Source organism: Hetaerina americana, unplaced genomic scaffold, assembly GCF_022747635.1.
Source record: "Hetaerina americana unplaced genomic scaffold, ioHetAmer1.1.p SCAF_5, whole genome shotgun sequence".
Classification (NCBI taxonomy): domain Eukaryota; kingdom Metazoa; phylum Arthropoda; class Insecta; order Odonata; family Calopterygidae; genus Hetaerina; species Hetaerina americana.
In genome coordinates this window covers 73,772,981-73,790,841 of record NW_027287095.1, presented here as the reverse complement: position 1 = coordinate 73,790,841, position 17,861 = coordinate 73,772,981, and the positions used below count along the sequence as shown (strand labels likewise).

The following is a 17,861-nucleotide window of genomic DNA, read 5'->3' as shown; positions in this document are numbered from 1 at the left end:
GCACATATGTTTAGTGTATTTAATAATTATGTTATTTTACAGGCATGTTTGTTACCGTGAGAGGGATCGAGTCCTTGGGTGATAATTTCCATCTCCCCACCTGCCCTGGTTTCTTCAACATATTTCATCCATTTGATCCTGTGGCCTATAGAATAGAAAGTCTGATAGACCCAGAGCTTGCTCCAACACTGAAACCTGTTACAATTCCTCACCATAAGGGTCGGAAGCGTATGCATTTGGGTAAGTCCATATACATTATTCCTCTGTATTAACTCATGAAGAGAAAGTGAAATACGGTTGCCAAAACTATTTTATTTCATTCCTACTGTTGAATTTAAAATAATCTAATAATGCCTGTGGATCTTGAATTAGTTTAATTGCACAGGGATCTTTAATTAGTTTAATCTATAAAACATTCATGGAAATTGGAGGAGTGAGACTTTTTGTGTAGTGTAGACTGTGGCTGCATCACATTGTGTAAATAATGACATTTAATTATGTATCTGGGCCTATTTAATTTTGCAGCAATTTTTGTGTAACTACACACTTTTAGTAATAAATTATAACAAGACTGTGACAGACCGCCTGCCCCCTGATTGAACAACCACCCTACTTTATGACCAGTATTCAATGAAACCATGGGTGGTCACTTAGCACCTGTTTTACTGTATGAGTAGTACAAGTTTTACTTGAAAGAACTAGAATGGTAAATTATGCCAAGCATAATTCAATATATGATAGGTTAAAATTATTAAAAGAGATTAGCTATAATATTTAGTTATGTTGAAGAAACTAATAATGAAATGACTTAATTTTCTAACCCTTTCCCATTCAATTTTGCATTAAAATATGTATGTCATTGAGGAATGTCATTTCACCCAAATCCTTTCCAAATTATCCTGGAGTAAATAGGACTGAACATGTCCTTCAGCTGTATTCCCATAAGATTTCATTATGTGGAAGAAATGTGTAAAACCATGAATGGCTTGGTATTGAGGAAGTCTCTTTAAGGTGATGCTTGTGAGGTAGCAGAGTGTATTTTGGAAGATGGGTATGAAAGTCTCATGTCACTTAGTGCTATGGAATTTCAATCATATATTGTTGATTTATAGTGCAATAGGCTTAATGGACATAAATTTGAAGTAATAGCTCAAATGAAAGACAATTTTGCATGATTTGCTGAACTAATTTGTTGGATTTGCATCCTTGTTCGAAGTAAGAAATTTTGATAGCTGGAAATAAAGTAAGGAAAGAGGTTCATTTGTACCACCAAGGTTATGTTTTACTTCTTTAATTTGATGAAGTAAGGTTGAGGAAAGCTAAGAAAAAGAAAATAAGTCCATTAGCAAAACAAAGTTTTGGGTTTAATTAAATCAATCCTTTAAATCCATCATGGATTCCTTTAAATTAAAGCCATATGCTCTTGAGGTGATTAATTTTTCCCCAGTAAATGGATAATTATTATATTCTTTACACTTTTATGCTTCACTTCGTGGAATTGTTTGATGTCCTTATTAAATGAGTTTCATCCCATCATTAAAGATTCCATCATATTAGCATTCATGAAGGTGATGGCTTGTAGTCATTCTGAATTTGCTTATAGTGAAGTTTGTTTTTTGGCATAATTATACTTACTTGATTTGTAACCAGTGTACTAGTGGTTTCCTATTTGTGATACATATCCTTGTAGAACTTTAAAAATGTTATGAACTATGAATTAACTATCATGTTTTTATTTCCAGAATTGAAGGAAACTATGGCAAGAGTTGGTTCTGACTTGAAGAACAAATTAGTTGATTCAGTGAAGAATACTTGGAATACAATGACCCAGTATAGCATGTTCAGCCGACCAGAGCCTACTAGCATGGAATCTGAGGTTACAAAGGTAGGCTGTTACCATATTAAGTCCAAACATGTATTATTTAATGTGCATATACTCTGATACATTTATTATAGGCCTTCAATGGGACCATAGTGCAGGTGCAAAATCAATAATAAATGCATTAGGGGGAAAGAAAAAACCTGGACCCTTTAGTGCGGTGGGCCGATATATTGGCTTTTGTATCTCTGGCAAAAAGTGCAGGGGGCCAATGTATCGGCTCAAACATAACCTACTGTTTGAATTGCTATAATATTTTAATTTTTTATTGCAAATTATGCATTGTTTCTTGTATAAAAAATATCACTTCTCTGCTCAAACAACATTTTTTTCCAATTTTTATTTTCGATTTTAAATACTTCTCGTAAAGTATCAATCTTACTGTAATTTTTAAGTTGAACTGTTTACATGTGCTGAAACTCAATCTAATGGTATGCTCGTTTATTTAACGTAATAATTGCAGTTTTATAGTGAAATGTTTAAAAAATATTACTACTATTGTGTCTAAAAGTCAAAATATTACAAAAAAAATATTTTTCAAATTTACAACTTTGAAATAAATACGTACATTTTTAAATGATGCCAAACAATATTATTATTATTATTAAAAATTTCAATGTATATCCAATTAAAAAACAGTGTATCGATATGAAACACAATAACTTCAGAATATTATTTTTTCCAAGACGATACCTTTGACTGAAAATACCCCCTGTAAATTTTCACTAATACTGCTCACGTAAGTTAGCGCTAAGAGGGTTAAGTATTCCATTAATGTAATTATTTTGGTTGAGCCTCTATGATATGCATATTCAAAAGCAATAATAATAAAATTTTAAATATTTCTAGGACATGAAAAGTTTTTAGCTGAGAAGTGGCATAGACCTATATGGAATTCAAATTCTTTGTATGGGTCTGCAGTGAGCCAACTTGTGCACAATTTTTGATCTTCTAAAATCAATTTTTTTCTCTTTATCTCTGCTTTTAATGAACAATTGCTCATTATTTCAAAATTCAAGGGCTAAAAAAATTTAACTCTGATATATCCAGGTTCAAAATGTACAACTTTTTTAAAAACTCTTGTGTTTCATTTTTGGCTATTCAAGTTGTGATGCCATATCTCTCCATTAAAATACAATGAAAATTTAGCAGGCAAGTCTCTAATTCAATTTATTTGCTTTGCTTATAAAGAATCTTTGCCTAGTATTTAGTAAGAAATACTTGAAAATGAATGCCCATCTAGAATTATGGCTTGGAAAATTCTTGGCTTCTGTCCATTGGCCTGAACCCACAAAGTTAGTCCAACTAATGTTTCCAAAGATGGTATTGAAAGGGCGTATTTTTTTCAATTGTCTTTTTCTTCTGCCACACTCGCTTCTGTTAACATATATAGAGTGAATTGTTCTGCTTCCTAACCTGTGAATTCACTTTCATTAGCACCCAAAGAAGGGAACCTGCCTTTGAGTTAATTTACACTCCCAGTTAATCACCCAAGATTTGAACTGGGGGAATTCAATAGAAAAGCAGGGCCCTCAGGGCTTCCAAATCACTTCTTGCTTAAAAATTTCTGTCATCATAAAGCATGCAAATTTGAAGAATAAATAGATGGATGAAACTACATTTTGTGATATAGGAGCACTGACAGCATGATGTCACTTAAGTCACAGAAAATCATAAATTCTGAGTTAATGAAAATTAGTTTTTACCATAGTTAACGAGTGTGGCCTTGATGTTGTACACTAACTCAGTTTTGTACATTTTCACTTCTCGTGATTTGCTCGGGTGATCATTCCTTCATTTTTATATTGTAACCACCCTCATTTCTGCATCTTCTTCATAACTTGTCAAATCGTCTTCATTTTCTATTTCATTCGTTTTCCATTTATTTTTTTCAATGTAATAATAGATGTTTTTTTCTTCAAAATGTGTTTTCTTCCTATGATATATTCAAATTAGCACTTAAAGTTTTCAACTGTGGGTCATTAATTTGTAATGATTATGCATTGCTTTTTCATTTTAATATTCTATATGGACACAAATAAACCTAAGGTTCTAAAAATATATTTAATGAGTTAAATAGTAACATATCCTTTTAAGTTCAAGTCAGATTGCATGTATATAAACAGAAACATTTTTTAATGTGAAGGGCTCATTACCATCCACGGTTTAAAACAAGTATGGAAGGTCTTGGCATGTAGTTTCCATGAATATGGAGGTCCTACTGTTATTACAATAAATAGGACTCCTAAAGTAATGGAATATCACTGTAGGAAAACAGAAGTGAGAAATGTATTCTTGGAATTATACAGTTTATATGAATGAAATTTTTTTGGCATGGATGTGTCAGAAGGTGAAAGTGTGATTTTTATAATCAGAATCACTGTAATGTATGCATTAGAATAATACTTGGCTTCAAGATTTTGGAGAACCATTCACCTGAGGAATGAGTAATCAATTACTCAAAATAAACGTGTCCATTTAACTTTTATCATGCTCATCCTTGTTATACCGAAATAATTTATTTTTCCTGGAGCTGAAAAAATTCTATTGGGAGACAAAGGTATTTTCAGGATGTGTAAAAAATATTATCATGCCTCATCATTTTACTGTACTAAATGGGCTATCTAATTCTGGTGTAGTATAATTTTACATTTTAACCTATATCTACCAAAGAATGATTTTTGCTCTCTGATCTGCATCCATTTTCCCACAGTTAATGGCACTAAACATCTCTTAATATTATAGGCTATTGAAGCTCACCTGGGGCCATCAACTGTGTCTGCACCAGTGGATATTGGAGGTGATTCTGAGTCGGAAGGTGGAGACCCTGATGCAGATGTGGGCCTGGGATGCTTGAATAGGGGTCGCCGTGTTGACTATGTCTTGCAAGAAGCACCTCTCGAGAGCTTCAATGAGTACCTGTTTGCATTACAGAGTCATGTCTGCTATTGGTAGGTTTTTCTTTGGCTTGTTACTCTGATTCTGTTATATCTGTCAGAAGTGGGCAAAATATTCAGATAATTTAGTATCATTCAAAAAGAAATAGATTTAATGATTGAATAAGTGATTTCACTTGTTGATATCTTGAACAAAATATTTCTTCATCCTGAGAAAAACTCTTTTTAGTTCGAAATGAATGTGGCTGTTAAGTATGTTGATTGAAGAGAGAAGTCTGATGCTTGGATTAGCCTCACAAAAATTAATGAGTCGCAACAAATACTTTCTCTTGTCTGCCTATTCGGAGAATTCTACATTCAGCAGTATTCAAACTATTTTTATGATATTAGTAGTCTACCATTTTAAGGTTGGTTTTGTATGGAAACCAACTCAAGCGGTGTTAAATTCCTTAGCTTTGTTAAACAAGGCACCACCTGACATCCCATACATTAATAAACTGTTTTCAGTTCCACGTAAAGCTTACTTCCCTTCATTTCATCCACCATCGTTGTTCTTTTCTTACCCTTACCTCATATCCTCCTTTCTGTCAAAATCTTCAACATATAATTGCTTATCGAAGTTTTCTGCATCTAATTTTCTACCGTCTTTGGATTTCTCCAAATATATATTCCAAGAAAAATTGTTCAGGAAGGCGTCTATGAAGCAGCACATTAAAAGTACATAATAATTGACTCTTTATTCCTTAATTAAGCTATTCGAGAATTAATCCAAATGGTATTGTATTGGTTTTATTTGGTTGTTGGGATCCAATGTGTAACATCAAGTTCCTAGACATTTGAATGTTTGATACTGCAGAATAAACTACTTTTTCTACCCCTCAATTACCAGGAATTAAGGAAATTCAATGGATTGCTCATGGACATTAATGTATTATATTTATCCTTTATTCTTTGCATAGTTGTAAAATACACACTGGTGAAAATTCGTATAAAAATACATTTGTATTTTTGTTGACGGTATTTTTCCCTCAATTTGTGCAAAAATTATGCTTGATCAAGAGTTGAGCAATAATCAGGGGCTGGTCCTTTGCACTATCAAGTTACAATTCATCCTATGTCAAAATAAATATATTTTTGAATGGCACTTTGAAAGATTGAGCTTCCAATCTCAGTAGAGTTAAATGAATCTTTCTATGTGCCTTTACACAAAAATTATTGACCTAATCTTCGCATATGGCTGCCTACTCTCATCACATTTCCGAAGATTTTCTAGAACTTTTGTATTGTGTAGAAAGATCCTAGTTTCTTACTTAGCCACAATTTGTTACCCATGCATTTATTCACTTGCAGGGAATCAGAGGACACAATGCTGATGATTTTGACTGAAATATATCGCTCAAGTAATGTGAAACCAGACAGTGTTTTGACCGGGGCAGAGAGAGAGAAGTCACCAATGAAACTTCTGTCAGATCAGTTCCTTGCTTCTGCTTCACCTCCCAAACCACAGTTCTCTGCACTAAGGTGGGTAGCTAACTATTGTTTCCATGCTTTTCCTCACCCAGGAATACAATTTTTTTTTTTTTTTAAGGTAATCTACCGGTTAAGGTAGGTTTTTCGATGGACACAACTACCAAACAAATATTTTGTGGCTACTAACAAAACACAACCCTAAATTCTACTCTACACCAGGTCCCTCTTCATCTCTGAGTACTTTCTTCCGCCCTTCATCCCGTCCAACATCCCTATCCTGTTCCTTCCCTTTCCTCTTTTGCCCAACATTCTACCCTCTATCACAGTCTTCAACATCCCACTGCCGGTCAACACCCCCTTCATCCACTTTTCCTGCCTCCATAGGATTGCTCCCAACAAACCCCTCTCTTCGCCCACCATACCAAGTACTTCCTCATTTGTTTTCTTCTCTGTCCATTTCACCTTCTCCATTCTTCTCCACACCCACATTTCAAAAGCCTCCAGTCTACGTCTATCCTCCTGCTTCAATGACCACGTTTCCGCGCCGTACATAGCTACGCTTCATATCAAAGTTTTTACGAGTCTTTTCTTAACATCCTCACTCAAAGACCCCGTCATCAACTCCCTCCTCCTCGTGAAAGCCTCTTTGCCTAGCGCAATTCTTCTCCTTACGTCCCTACTACTTTGACCGTGTTGGTCCAAAACACTACCGAGATACGTAAACTGTTCTACCTGCTCTAGTTTTTGCCCTCCTATTTTAATGTTAAGCTTGCCCTTTTTCTTTCTAGAAAATCGCATAACCTTTGTTTTATTAATGTTGATTCTCATCCCATACCTGTCGCACTGAATTTCCAATTCACTCAGCAATGCTTGCAGCCCCTTGGCTGACTGACAAACTAAAGCTTGGTCATCAGCAAACCTAACTGATTTTACGAATTCCCCGCCCACTTTCATTCCTACCTCTAGTTCTTCCCATGCCTCTTTGATCATTTCCTCTGCATACAGGTTGAACAGCAACGGTGATAATGGGCAACCCTGCCTTACACCCCTTCCTAACACTACCCATCCTGACTCCCCGTTTCCCACCCGCACCTGAGCAGTCTGAGACATGTACAGGTTGCGGATTAGCCTCCTTTCCCTCCAATCTATTCCTATTTTCTGCAGAATACTCATTAGTTTTTCCCAATTGTCTCTATCAAACGCTTTTTCGAAATCTACGAAACAGGCAAATACCTCCTGGTTGTGTTCTATATTCCTCTCGATTAATAATCTCATTACTGCAATGGCATCACGCGTACCTCTCCCCTTCCTAAACCCAAACTGATCATCCCCTAAGTAACCATTTGCCCTACTCTCTATCCTTTTGTTTATGATCCTGAGAACAACTTTAGCTGCGTGGGATATCAAACTAATTGTCCTATAGTCCTCACATGACGTGGCCTTTACCTTTTTCGGAATCGGAACTAAAACTGCTCTCACAAAGTCTTCCGGCCAGATTCCCTCCTCATAAATGCTACGGATCAGCCCATATAGCCTCTTCCTCCCACATTTTCCTAAGCATTTTAAAAGTTCCACGGGAATGTTATCCACCCCCACGGCCTTATTTAGTTTCATCTCCCTTAATGCCCTTTCTATCTCATTGTCTAGTATGCCTGGACCTAAGCTGTCTTCCTCTACGTCATTTTCTTTTTCAATGTCTAACTGTGTTGGTCTGAGTTCTTTACTATACAGTTCTTCTATATACTCCTTCCATCTCTCTTGGATCTTTCCTGCGTCAACTATTACCTTACCCGCCTTATCTCTAACTGTTAGCATAGCTCTTCCTTTCTTACTTCCCGATAACGATTCAACTTTGCTGTACAGCGCACCGATTTCACCCTTCCTCTGGAGACTTTCCATATCCTCACACTGCGTCTTCCACCATGCGTCTTTTGCCTTATTTGTTGCCCGCCTCAATTTATTGTTCAATTCTTTGTACTTCATTTTGCCTAATTCTGTATTTATATTCTTCCATTTTCGCCGCTCATCCATCTTTGTAATCATCTCATCCGTGATCCATGGTTTCCTAGTCCTTTTAGCGTTAACGGTTCCAATAGTGTCTTTTGCGGCTTTAGACAACCCTTTTTTGATCATTTCCCATTTTTCTTCGATAGTAATAAGCCCTTTACCATCCTCCATGATTTTCTCTACCGCCTGTTTGTATTCCTTCCTTTTCAACCCATTTAATGCTTCTACATTCCATTTTCTAACTCGCCGCCCCTGCCTTATCTTTTTGAAACGTACGCTACATTTCATAACAACTAAATTGTGGTCTGAGTCCGCATCCGCTCCCGGAAAGCTGTGGGAATTTATCACACTATTCCTAAACCTGTGTCTAACCAGGATATAATCTAGCTGATATCTTCCTGAGTCACCTGGCATTTTCCATGTATACCTGCGTCTTTTGTGGTGTCTAAACCAAGTGTTGGTGATGACTAACCCCTGTCTCCTGCAGAACTCAACTGCTTTCTCCCCGCGGTCATTCCTCGTGCCCAAACCGTAGTCGCCCACCTCATCACCATCTCTTCCTTCGCCTACCATTGCATTCCAATCCCCCATCACTATCAAATGTTTCCCTGCAGGAACACACGCGATCATGTCCTCTAACTGATCGTATATCTTATCGACCTCTTCTTCCTTATGGTTGCTTGGTGGCATGTATACCTGAATAATAACTAAGTTCGTCGGTTCTGATTTGGAATACAATTATAGTGAAAATTTTTTGCACCACAATTAGGCCCTTGTATATTTATAATTAGGTTTCAAGCAGAATGGGCAACACTAAATGACTGCAAAAGAATGTTTTAGTTCCAATCATGCTAAAATATATTGATTAATTTCATTTAAATATATTCAAAGGATATTTTTCAGCAATTACATCACTTTCCAATGAGAAATTCTCCATATGACATGAAATTCTATTTTTGATGATAAAACAATGCCATAAATACGAAAATATTTTTTTTAAATATCTTTGAAGCATCAATGATTAATTTTCAAGTTGCTCTATACTTTAAGTAACTGTGAGATGGTTCCAAGTTACCTGTGATTTCACCTTCAATCTGCACTACTATAAATTCGAGAACCATTTTGAGAGGTCACCTATGTTTGTAGAGATGATCAGTGATGTCAAATGTTTACATGAAAGTATTTTAAGAAATAAATCAAGGCCTCACATCCTTCATTTTTTGCATAATTTTTGTTAACAAGTATGAATGTAGAATACATCTTTGAAAGTGCAGAGGCAGACATTGTTATAGGAATGAAAAGTTGGCTAAAAAAGGTATAGCAGAAGGAGAAACTTTTTGGAATGTTTCATTATCTACAGAGAAAACAGACCTAAGACTTGTTGGAAGAGTATTATTGCAGTTACTTAGCAATTTAGTATCCATCTTTATGTGATAACGGGTGTATAGAAATTATTTAAGGTAACACCTAGGATTAAAATCACATAAGCTTATTTATATGTTCACTCAACAAATCCTCTTGATTCCAACAGATGTTTCAGCCCTCTTTGTTGTTTTGATTTTGTTGTAAACTTTGGAAAAACCAATGTGAAGTCATTGAAGCATGCAAGCTATTATGCATACACATATAACTCAGTAAAATAGTTAAGTGTTTCCTTAGTCTAATTAATTAAATTTTTTCTTCTCCTTAGGTTCCCCAGTTCAACTTCATTGTCTTCCGAAGGCAGTGCCTCCAGTCTTGGTGTGTCCCGAAGTCAATCTGTTCCCAAGATGATGAATGACCCAAATTTAGCTACATTGAGTACTTCATCACCTGGATATTTAGAATCCTTAGGTCAGCCACCACAGTTAGGGATGGATCCCACAGCCCCCATGACAGAAGTGAGGAACTTAGCTCCACCTCCAATGGGAGGCTTTGTGAAACAAGCCCTGCAAAGGAAGTGACAATTCAACAGTTAAAAAGTCTTGCACATGCTCGGCCTACAGCATTGTCCTTAGTTGTCAAGATGTCTGTGCCTTCACTGGTAGTGATGTGGAAGTTTTTTTTGTGACTGCTGGTTAAAGATGAATGTGGTATTCCAATTTCATTCAACATGCTGAGTATTCTGCCTTCGTTTCTCATCAAATGGCTGTGGGTACATGATCTGCGATCATAGAAGTCTATTGACATAATTGTACAGAGGTTTGGGTTTTTTGTCATTTTGTGTAGCTTGATTTTTATTGTTTTTCCATGGGAAACTTTAATAAAGTCTAAATGAGGTTTATCAGTTGATATTTGATCATCATTAAAATTTTTATTTTCACAGTATATACATATCACAAATATCTGGAAGAAGTTTCAATTCACTTCAGTTACTAGTCACATAATTTTTATATAAAATATACAAACAGTGAAACCTGCCAAAACGACCACCTAAAGCAACAATTTTTTTCAAAGAACATTACGGCAAGCAGCACTGAAAATCAAAGGGCATGTTATGTAAAATACAGCATGAATGCTAAAAGCTTATTTCTGGGAGCCTTAATTGCATATTTTTCTTCACACGATACCTTCATGGTAACACACTGAATACTAAGGCATCATCTGCAGGTTAGGGCCGATTGCTACCATGAATTCCCCATGACTAGATACTTGCTTTTACACTAAGTGTTTACAGAAGCACTTATCATTTTGGAAATACTTTCAGAATTCCCCTCTGACAAGATATCGTTGGAGAGCTAATTGGATCATAGGGGATCAGAGGGGAATTCTGAAAGTATTTCCAAAATGATAAGTGCTTCTGTAAACACTTAGTTTAAAAGCAAGTATCTAGAGAACACAAAACTGGTTTGTTCCAAACAGCATTTTGCGAGAGTGACAACTAAAATGACCATTAAGGAGAGGTGCAGAAGAGCAGTCATCTTATACAGTCAGAAGGTAATATTGTAAGGATAACTGCTAACATACTCAAATGCGAAAGAATGTGAAAACATTATTTTAAAAGCAAAAATCAGATTTCAAGAGAAAGGGAGGAAAATATGAGATGCGATATGAGTGATGCTGTTTCCGAGTGGTTTTCATGAGATAGCTTTGTAGATGGCAGAGGAATTATGCATTTTTTCAGTGCTATAGGAGAAACCACCACTTATCTTTTCCTACATGTTGTCGACAAGGAGTCAACCATTGATTAGAAGAATGACAATGATTGGTTGTCGAGATTGCCATCATCAATATTTGGAAAATTACAACCCTCACAATACTGTTTATGTTGATGAGAAGGGTCTATGCTTCCGATTAATTCCAAAAAATCTCTAGCCTTCAGAAAGAGATGGGGAGAATCAGATGAGGAGCACAAAAGGGAAAAGATAACAGAATAACGAAAGAATTAGTTTTGCTTCATTGCTCTGAGGAAAGGGTAGTCTACCTTGGTAATTGAGGTAATCAATGAAACCCTGAACATACAGAAACCTCAATTTGAACTTTATAGGCATTGCATGGAAATTCAAGAAGAGAATTTGGATGGTATCTGTCATTTCGGAGTCATAGCTCAAATATTTCAACAGAAAAATGAACAATGTAAAGAGAAAGGCAGAGATGATATTATCGGACAATGCTCACTGCCACTGCATCATTTGCACTGTCTAATGTGAAGTTTGTTTTTCTACCACTGATCACAACCATTAGGTCAAAACTTCTGGACCAAGGAATATTACAGTCCATAATGAGTCTTAGGTTCCTTCTCTCAATAATGGAAAATACAAAAGTGTTAAACACTTACGCAGTCTGTCAGTGGAAGCGATACAGTGTCATTGTTGAAAATATCTTTCAATGCAGTACATAAAGACACAATCAAAAAGGGCTTTCAAAAATGTGTGAGATCAGTAATAATAATATTTGACCAGCAGACAGTGTAGAGCATTAAAAATATATGACAGATTTATAGGAATCCTGTCATGGAAACATACAGACTGCCAAGATTTCAAGATTCTACTTGAATATGTAGAAGAGAACACAACCATTACATCTAAATTTGCAGAGGAAATTTAATCCTTGGCCCAAATTCTTGGTATTAATTCAAATATAGACAAATATCAGAAGATGGAATTCTTTCATAACCTTAGAAGTGACTAGGAAAAGAGAATACACGAAGACCAAGATGATCTCATTTTTTAAAGTACAGTTACATCCAATTAATACAAGTATCAGATTTATGTTGCGAACAAGTATAAAAGAGTGAATAATTAAGGGTTTAATGTAAATGAATCATTGTTATTAAGGATTAAACTTTACGACCATATGTACCACATAAAACCAACTAATGCATGTCTAATGACTTTTTCATAGAAATTATTTCAATGGGTCATGACAAAGATGGGGAAAACAAGATAATTCACAGATAAAACTCAAGGGGCAGCAGAATCTTCAACAGGAAGGGTTGGAATGAGAAGGTGTTTAGGGAGAGAGATGACAGATTAGAGAAAAGGCTAAATTCATTGGAAGGTTATTCGTCTAAGAAAAATACATGCATTTAAAGACTCAACCAGGAAAGACTATTTCTGTTGATAAAGAAATAAATATGAAATGTCATCACCAATTAAATTACGAATGGCCAATCCTGTTGCTACTCATTACCTCAAAAGATTGTAATATTTATAATTTTCATTCAGTGGCCACCTCCGTTAACAGTCACATTTCATTTTGCTGCATAATGGCCGTATAAGACAGGTTTTGCTGTTTAATTATTGCCGTAAAATACACAAAACAGCATTAAAACATCGTCGGTGACAGCGTTATGATTATAGTTTATGTAAACGTACAAAAATATATAGTAATGCACTTGATTATAAATCACAGTGAATTTATTAATACTTAATAATATAAATGATATAATATTTGGTGTATATAATTACTTTGTAAAAATTTGATTCATTCCTATAAAGTTTTATCTCCAACAGGATAACATCAACATTACCTGATGAAAAGTTTCTCTAATCAGGCCAATGGGAAAGCCAAAAATATCAATTTTTTGCGAAAATCACAGAATGGAAATAATCCCCGAGAAACTCTTACATGGTACACTGCTACTTAACAACATTTGCGCTGTGGCATGTTTTCATGTAGTCGCAAATTCTCTGGTCCGACCACACTCACTGTTCGATTCTGAAGAAAATCGTCGACGATTACTTGGAAGATTGTGTCTGCAGGTAGAAAATAATAATTATAAAATGTTATAACTTTCACCATAATATACATGTGGCGTAGAAACTCACCAACGTTTTTCCCTGTTTTACTTGATGTTTCGAAATATTTGGCTTGAACACCTGACAAAAAAAGGAAGAGAGATTAAAAATCCTGTAATTAACTTTTCTGTTCAGCCCTATTTGTTAGGAGTTGCGGAAAAATGAGCACCTTCTGCATATGCCTCAACTTCGTTGGTTTCGACTTCTCTCACCGACTTCCCATCTTCAATGAGGTCTAGCTTTGTACCACAGAAGTATACGTTGCATGTCTAAAAAAAAATATCTTCTCAAAACGAGATCGTAATAGTTGATCGGATAGTCAAAAAAAAACAAAATTACCTCTTCATGTTTTCTCAGCTCACACACCCAAAACTTAGCCCTCTTCCACGAAGCCTGACTGCCAATGTCATAGCATATTATTGCAGCCCTAGCACCGCGATAAAATATTCTACTCATTGCCAAGTACCTAAGAAGAAATTTCGTAAGTTGAAGTAAATCCAACTTAATGGTAAGCAAGGAAAACAGTTATTAATTGGAAAATACCTTTCACTGCCTGCTGTGTCCCATAGTCCTAATAATACTTTCTTCCCTTTCGATGACACCACAGGTTTTGCGACGAATACGGCTCCGATAGTCTGAAAAATCCAGATGAATAACGAATGTACCCCGTAGATAAGGCCAGAAGAAAATTTTATTAAAAAATCTCGCATTTTAGCTAATGGAAATATAACGAAATGTGAATTATAAGAACAATTGAAAACAATGGTGAGAATACATTATAGATAAGTGCAAAGGCATACCCTCATCTTTCTAAAGAACTAATCATGAAAACTATGAAACTGCAAAACATACAAAATACCAAAGTTTAAGAAAAAGCTACGCAAAAAATATTTACAGTTTGATATCCTGCATCTTCCCTGAAATGATGATTGATAAATCTTTCACATAATGTCGTCTTTCCAACATATTCTTGCCCCAACATGACCACTTTCAAGTCCACTTTACTCATTTTTCTGGTCAATTGGAATGCATTTCTAATGAATCATCTTGATATTGTCCTTAGCCAGTGCATCACGAAGTTAAGCCCTCAAAACTTCATAAGTTTATCTGCCATGAGTTGCCCTCTACTGGGCAAAAAAGTGACAAAACAATGACGCACTGATAAAATTAGTTGTACCCAGTTCCGCAGAGCGACACCAGGGTCAGTTGGTGGGTCTATCCCCGTGAGAGGGGAGTTCAGTGGTTTGTGTGATAGTGAACTGACGTATCGGTCGTCGTGATCGTTAAACGGACTGTTGGTATTTTGTGTTTGTGATGCTCTTTTGGTTCTGCAGATAACAACACTGCTACACATTTGAACTGTGAGTATGATTAAATAGTCAATATAAGCCTGTGTCAATGATGTGGAAAATAGGACGATTTCTGTTGAGTTTCAGATAGGACATTTTACAGTATTTAAGGGTTTACAGTATGTAAGGTTAACCCCCAAGGGGTAATTAGGACCACCTCCATGCAATCAGGTGAAGGACGTGTAATCGCGTTATTTTTTGTCGCAGTGTGTAGCCGTTTTCTTGAGGAGTAGCGATTTTGTTAAAAACCATCGCAGCATTAGATGTTTTTAGTGTCGATCACGTTAAAAATCACTGACACTGTACACATTCTTTCTATACTTTAATTTTGGTTGATTCTGAGTGTTTATCGTTCGGTTTAAATGTTAAAAACCCATCTTAGTATTACGGGGTACTATTTTCTTTGATTGAAGCTGCATAGCCCCACGTGGATACTGTATATGGATTATGTTCCCAATTAATGTTTCTGGTTCAATTACCCAAATTGAATGTCAATCAGGTTTTCATAAGCAATACATAGAGGTGTTCATTATTCCCACTCATGCCAAGGAGAGTTGAATTTTCTTTAAACAGAGTTTGTTGACAGTGAATGTCTTTAATCTTGCCGAGAAAAGAGAGGTATGTTTCTTTAATTATCTACTTTCGTTTTTATTATTATGACAACTTGATAAATAGTTATACAGAATATTTACGAAGTCGCGTTTGCAAAAGCAACTGTTTTACGACAGTTATACTGAAGATTTATGTTTTCTTTAAAGCTGTCGCTGCCAATATACTGCATGAATGATGTTCCATTTTTCATCAGCTTCCTTTCATTTCGCAGATTATGACTGAATGTAGGGAAAACATTTAATTTTTTTTTGGGAGGATATGAATTATTTGTATATATTGGAGTAAACTGCAGCATCATGCACATAGGCCGTAGTATCCTAGTTTTTTCTTGACTGCTCTGCAGTGGTGCATTTCTTTTCGCTGCTCCTTTTTCCGCTTCAGTTATTTTCAATTCAATGCAGGTGTGACTTTTGGATGAAACGTCGTTTCCGATTGTGACTAAGATGATCGTATGTTCGTTCATGCCAATATTTATGTAATTTGGTTTACTGCCGTTGCACTGGCAGTGCATGCCTTAATGTTATTTGCATTTCCTTAATGTAGTTTCAGAGAAGCAGCTCTGATTCTCCTTGTCGTTGTTTTCTTATTTTTGTAAAATTGATTCAGGCGATCTCGTAGATACTTTACCCTTGGCCAAAATGATTACATCCTGGTTTAATAAGTTAATTTTTTTTCACATCCCTATCGTAAATGGTCATCTGAGCTTGTGGAAAGTAGAGTCATTGGAACTCATTAACTTGCAACGATCCGTTGTCATTGCATGCTCTTGAAATGCTTTTTTGATGCTTGGGAAAAATTGGCATTCCCGTTAGTTCGGTTCGTGCCCTACATGCGCTCACAGAGAGAGAGTGGTCATTCCTTTATGGGCAATAGTTGCAAAGAACGCCTCCGCAGATATTCGTGTAAAATTTTCGCAGCAACCGCTCGATTCAGTCGCTTTTTCTCTATTCAGCTTTTTAAAAAGCTGCTTAGTGCTTATTAAATTTCGATCGTCAGGCCAGATCAATTGGTCAAGGCGATCTAAGGGAACAATTCTTTACTGCGGATATAAGCAAGAGTTGATTATTCTCGTTGCCCTGGATTTATTTTATTTATTTATGAGGAGAATTAATCAATGGGCATATCTCCGATTACCTGTCCGGTACGTGGTGGCATGGACTTTGAGGTCAATCCACTCTTATTCCTAGGTCAATTCGGAATATTAACAAAGTTCTCGGCCTTTGGATAGAGATGCACGTTCATCCCTTATTTCTAGCAACGCGGGAAACTTGAGCAAGTTATCAGTGCGTCCAATCAAAAACATTTTATTCGATTGTCTCATTGGTACATCGCTTCACCTTTTTTCCTGGATTCCTTTGCTGTATATTTTGGCTGAAACGTAAACGTGAAGGTTACGTTTTTGCTACAGTCCTTCCCGTTTTCCCTTAATATCCTTAAAACCATGTACCCTAAAATAATAATTTTTTTGAATGGCATCGATCTTTGAAGTCGTTCAATCTGTATCGTGCTTTGGCACCATTATTTTCTCCTTGAAAGTTTGTTACCACTTGATAAATCAGGTCGAGTTTTCGTAAATTAATTCTTCAACGTATTAGAAAAAGCGTCGACACCGTTATGGGAGTCTGAACCCTCCGTTCCTCAAGTTTCACGACTTAGTTCGCTATGCATATTCCACCACATATCGCACATTGATAATTTAAATAATATTGCCTTTTTACCATAGTTAGAACTCGCAAGTCCAAATTTACATTCAAACCGTAAATGAGAAACGACCACGCTCAGAACAGGATTAGAAGCCGCGACCATGTGAACGGCAGAGTGACTAATTTCCTTACCTTCATTGGGCAGCGTACCCGCTGTTGCATACACGCCAACCTGGTCAGCCAATATTGGCAAGGAGGATTGACTACGGGGGGAACTTCAACATAAAAAGGAAGTATATTTTCCCATCGCAATTTTCCACTCAACCCAAATTTTCCACTCCGATTGATGCGTATGTTGTGGAGGATTTCCTTTCGCAATAATTTTGGATGTTTGCATGCAGATATTGTAATTTGTATGTTTGATACATCCTATAACTAATATTCGGCATTCATGTCAAATCTATTTTTTTTATTTTAAACTCGCTGTTTTTTACCCCTAGTGCAGTCACCTGGTTATTTTTCCAAAACGGGATTAGGGAGTGATGCTTTTTAAGGCTTGGCGAGGAGTCATCCAACAACGTTAGGAAACCCCATTCGTATGTAATTACATGTATGCTAGATCTGGAAATCAAGTTTCAAGATTCTCTCGTTTACGTGAAGATTTCGTTTCACAAGTGTTCTTATTTCCAATGACAGTTGTGGCGTCTGCCAGCATGCCTATTATTTCGTTCCCTTGTTGTTTATTTTTTCAGGAAAAGCTGAGTACAGTGATTAGAATTGTGTCA

The 17,861-nt window shown here is 36.1% G+C and overlaps 2 protein-coding genes and 1 long non-coding RNA gene across 3 annotated transcripts in view; 2 read left to right on the top strand and 1 right to left on the bottom strand.

Moving 5' to 3' along the window:
* LOC139694109 (nascent polypeptide-associated complex subunit alpha, muscle-specific form-like) overlaps positions 1-10,524 on the top strand; it is a 105,492-nt gene extending 94,968 nt beyond the window's left edge. Inside the window, exons 12-16 of the mRNA XM_071592538.1 lie at positions 43-240; positions 1,743-1,885; positions 4,625-4,830; positions 6,127-6,297; positions 9,944-10,524. Coding sequence (XP_071448639.1) covers positions 43-240; positions 1,743-1,885; positions 4,625-4,830; positions 6,127-6,297; positions 9,944-10,196 — 971 coding nt within the window. The 3' untranslated portion in view covers positions 10,197-10,524. The remainder of the gene's footprint in view (positions 1-42; positions 241-1,742; positions 1,886-4,624; positions 4,831-6,126; positions 6,298-9,943) is intronic.
* LOC139694329 (ras-related protein Rab-24-like) lies at positions 10,436-14,580 on the bottom strand. Its single transcript, XM_071592821.1, has 6 exons — positions 14,368-14,580; positions 14,016-14,107; positions 13,812-13,938; positions 13,642-13,741; positions 13,503-13,553; positions 10,436-13,430 (listed from the first exon to the last, which is right to left on the bottom strand). Exons 1-6 carry the CDS (start codon positions 14,479-14,481, stop codon positions 13,318-13,320), a joined length of 597 nt encoding a protein of 198 aa, XP_071448922.1. The 5' UTR covers positions 14,482-14,580; the 3' UTR covers positions 10,436-13,317.
* Positions 14,581-14,717: 137 nt separating this feature from the next.
* Positions 14,718-17,861, top strand: part of LOC139693533 (uncharacterized) — an 821,473-nt gene continuing 818,329 nt past the window's right edge. Inside the window, exon 1 of the long non-coding RNA XR_011702059.1 lies at positions 14,718-14,833. This is a non-coding gene — a long non-coding RNA (uncharacterized lncRNA). The remainder of the gene's footprint in view (positions 14,834-17,861) is intronic.

What these genes read in the sequence shown, in the direction of transcription:
- LOC139694329 (XM_071592821.1), bottom strand. Translation starts at nt 14,481, where the DNA reads ATGAGTAAAGTGGACTTGAAAGTGGTCATGTTGGGGCAAGAATATGTT. An exon ending in AAGATGCAGGATATCAAACT is followed by an intron (nt 14,108 to 14,367) that starts GTAAATATTTTT and finishes TGGATTTTTCAG; the next exon opens with ACTATCGGAGCCGTATTCGT. An exon ending in AGTTGAGGCATATGCAGAAG is followed by an intron (nt 13,554 to 13,641) that starts GTGCTCATTTTT and finishes TTTTTTTGTCAG; the next exon opens with GTGTTCAAGCCAAATATTTC.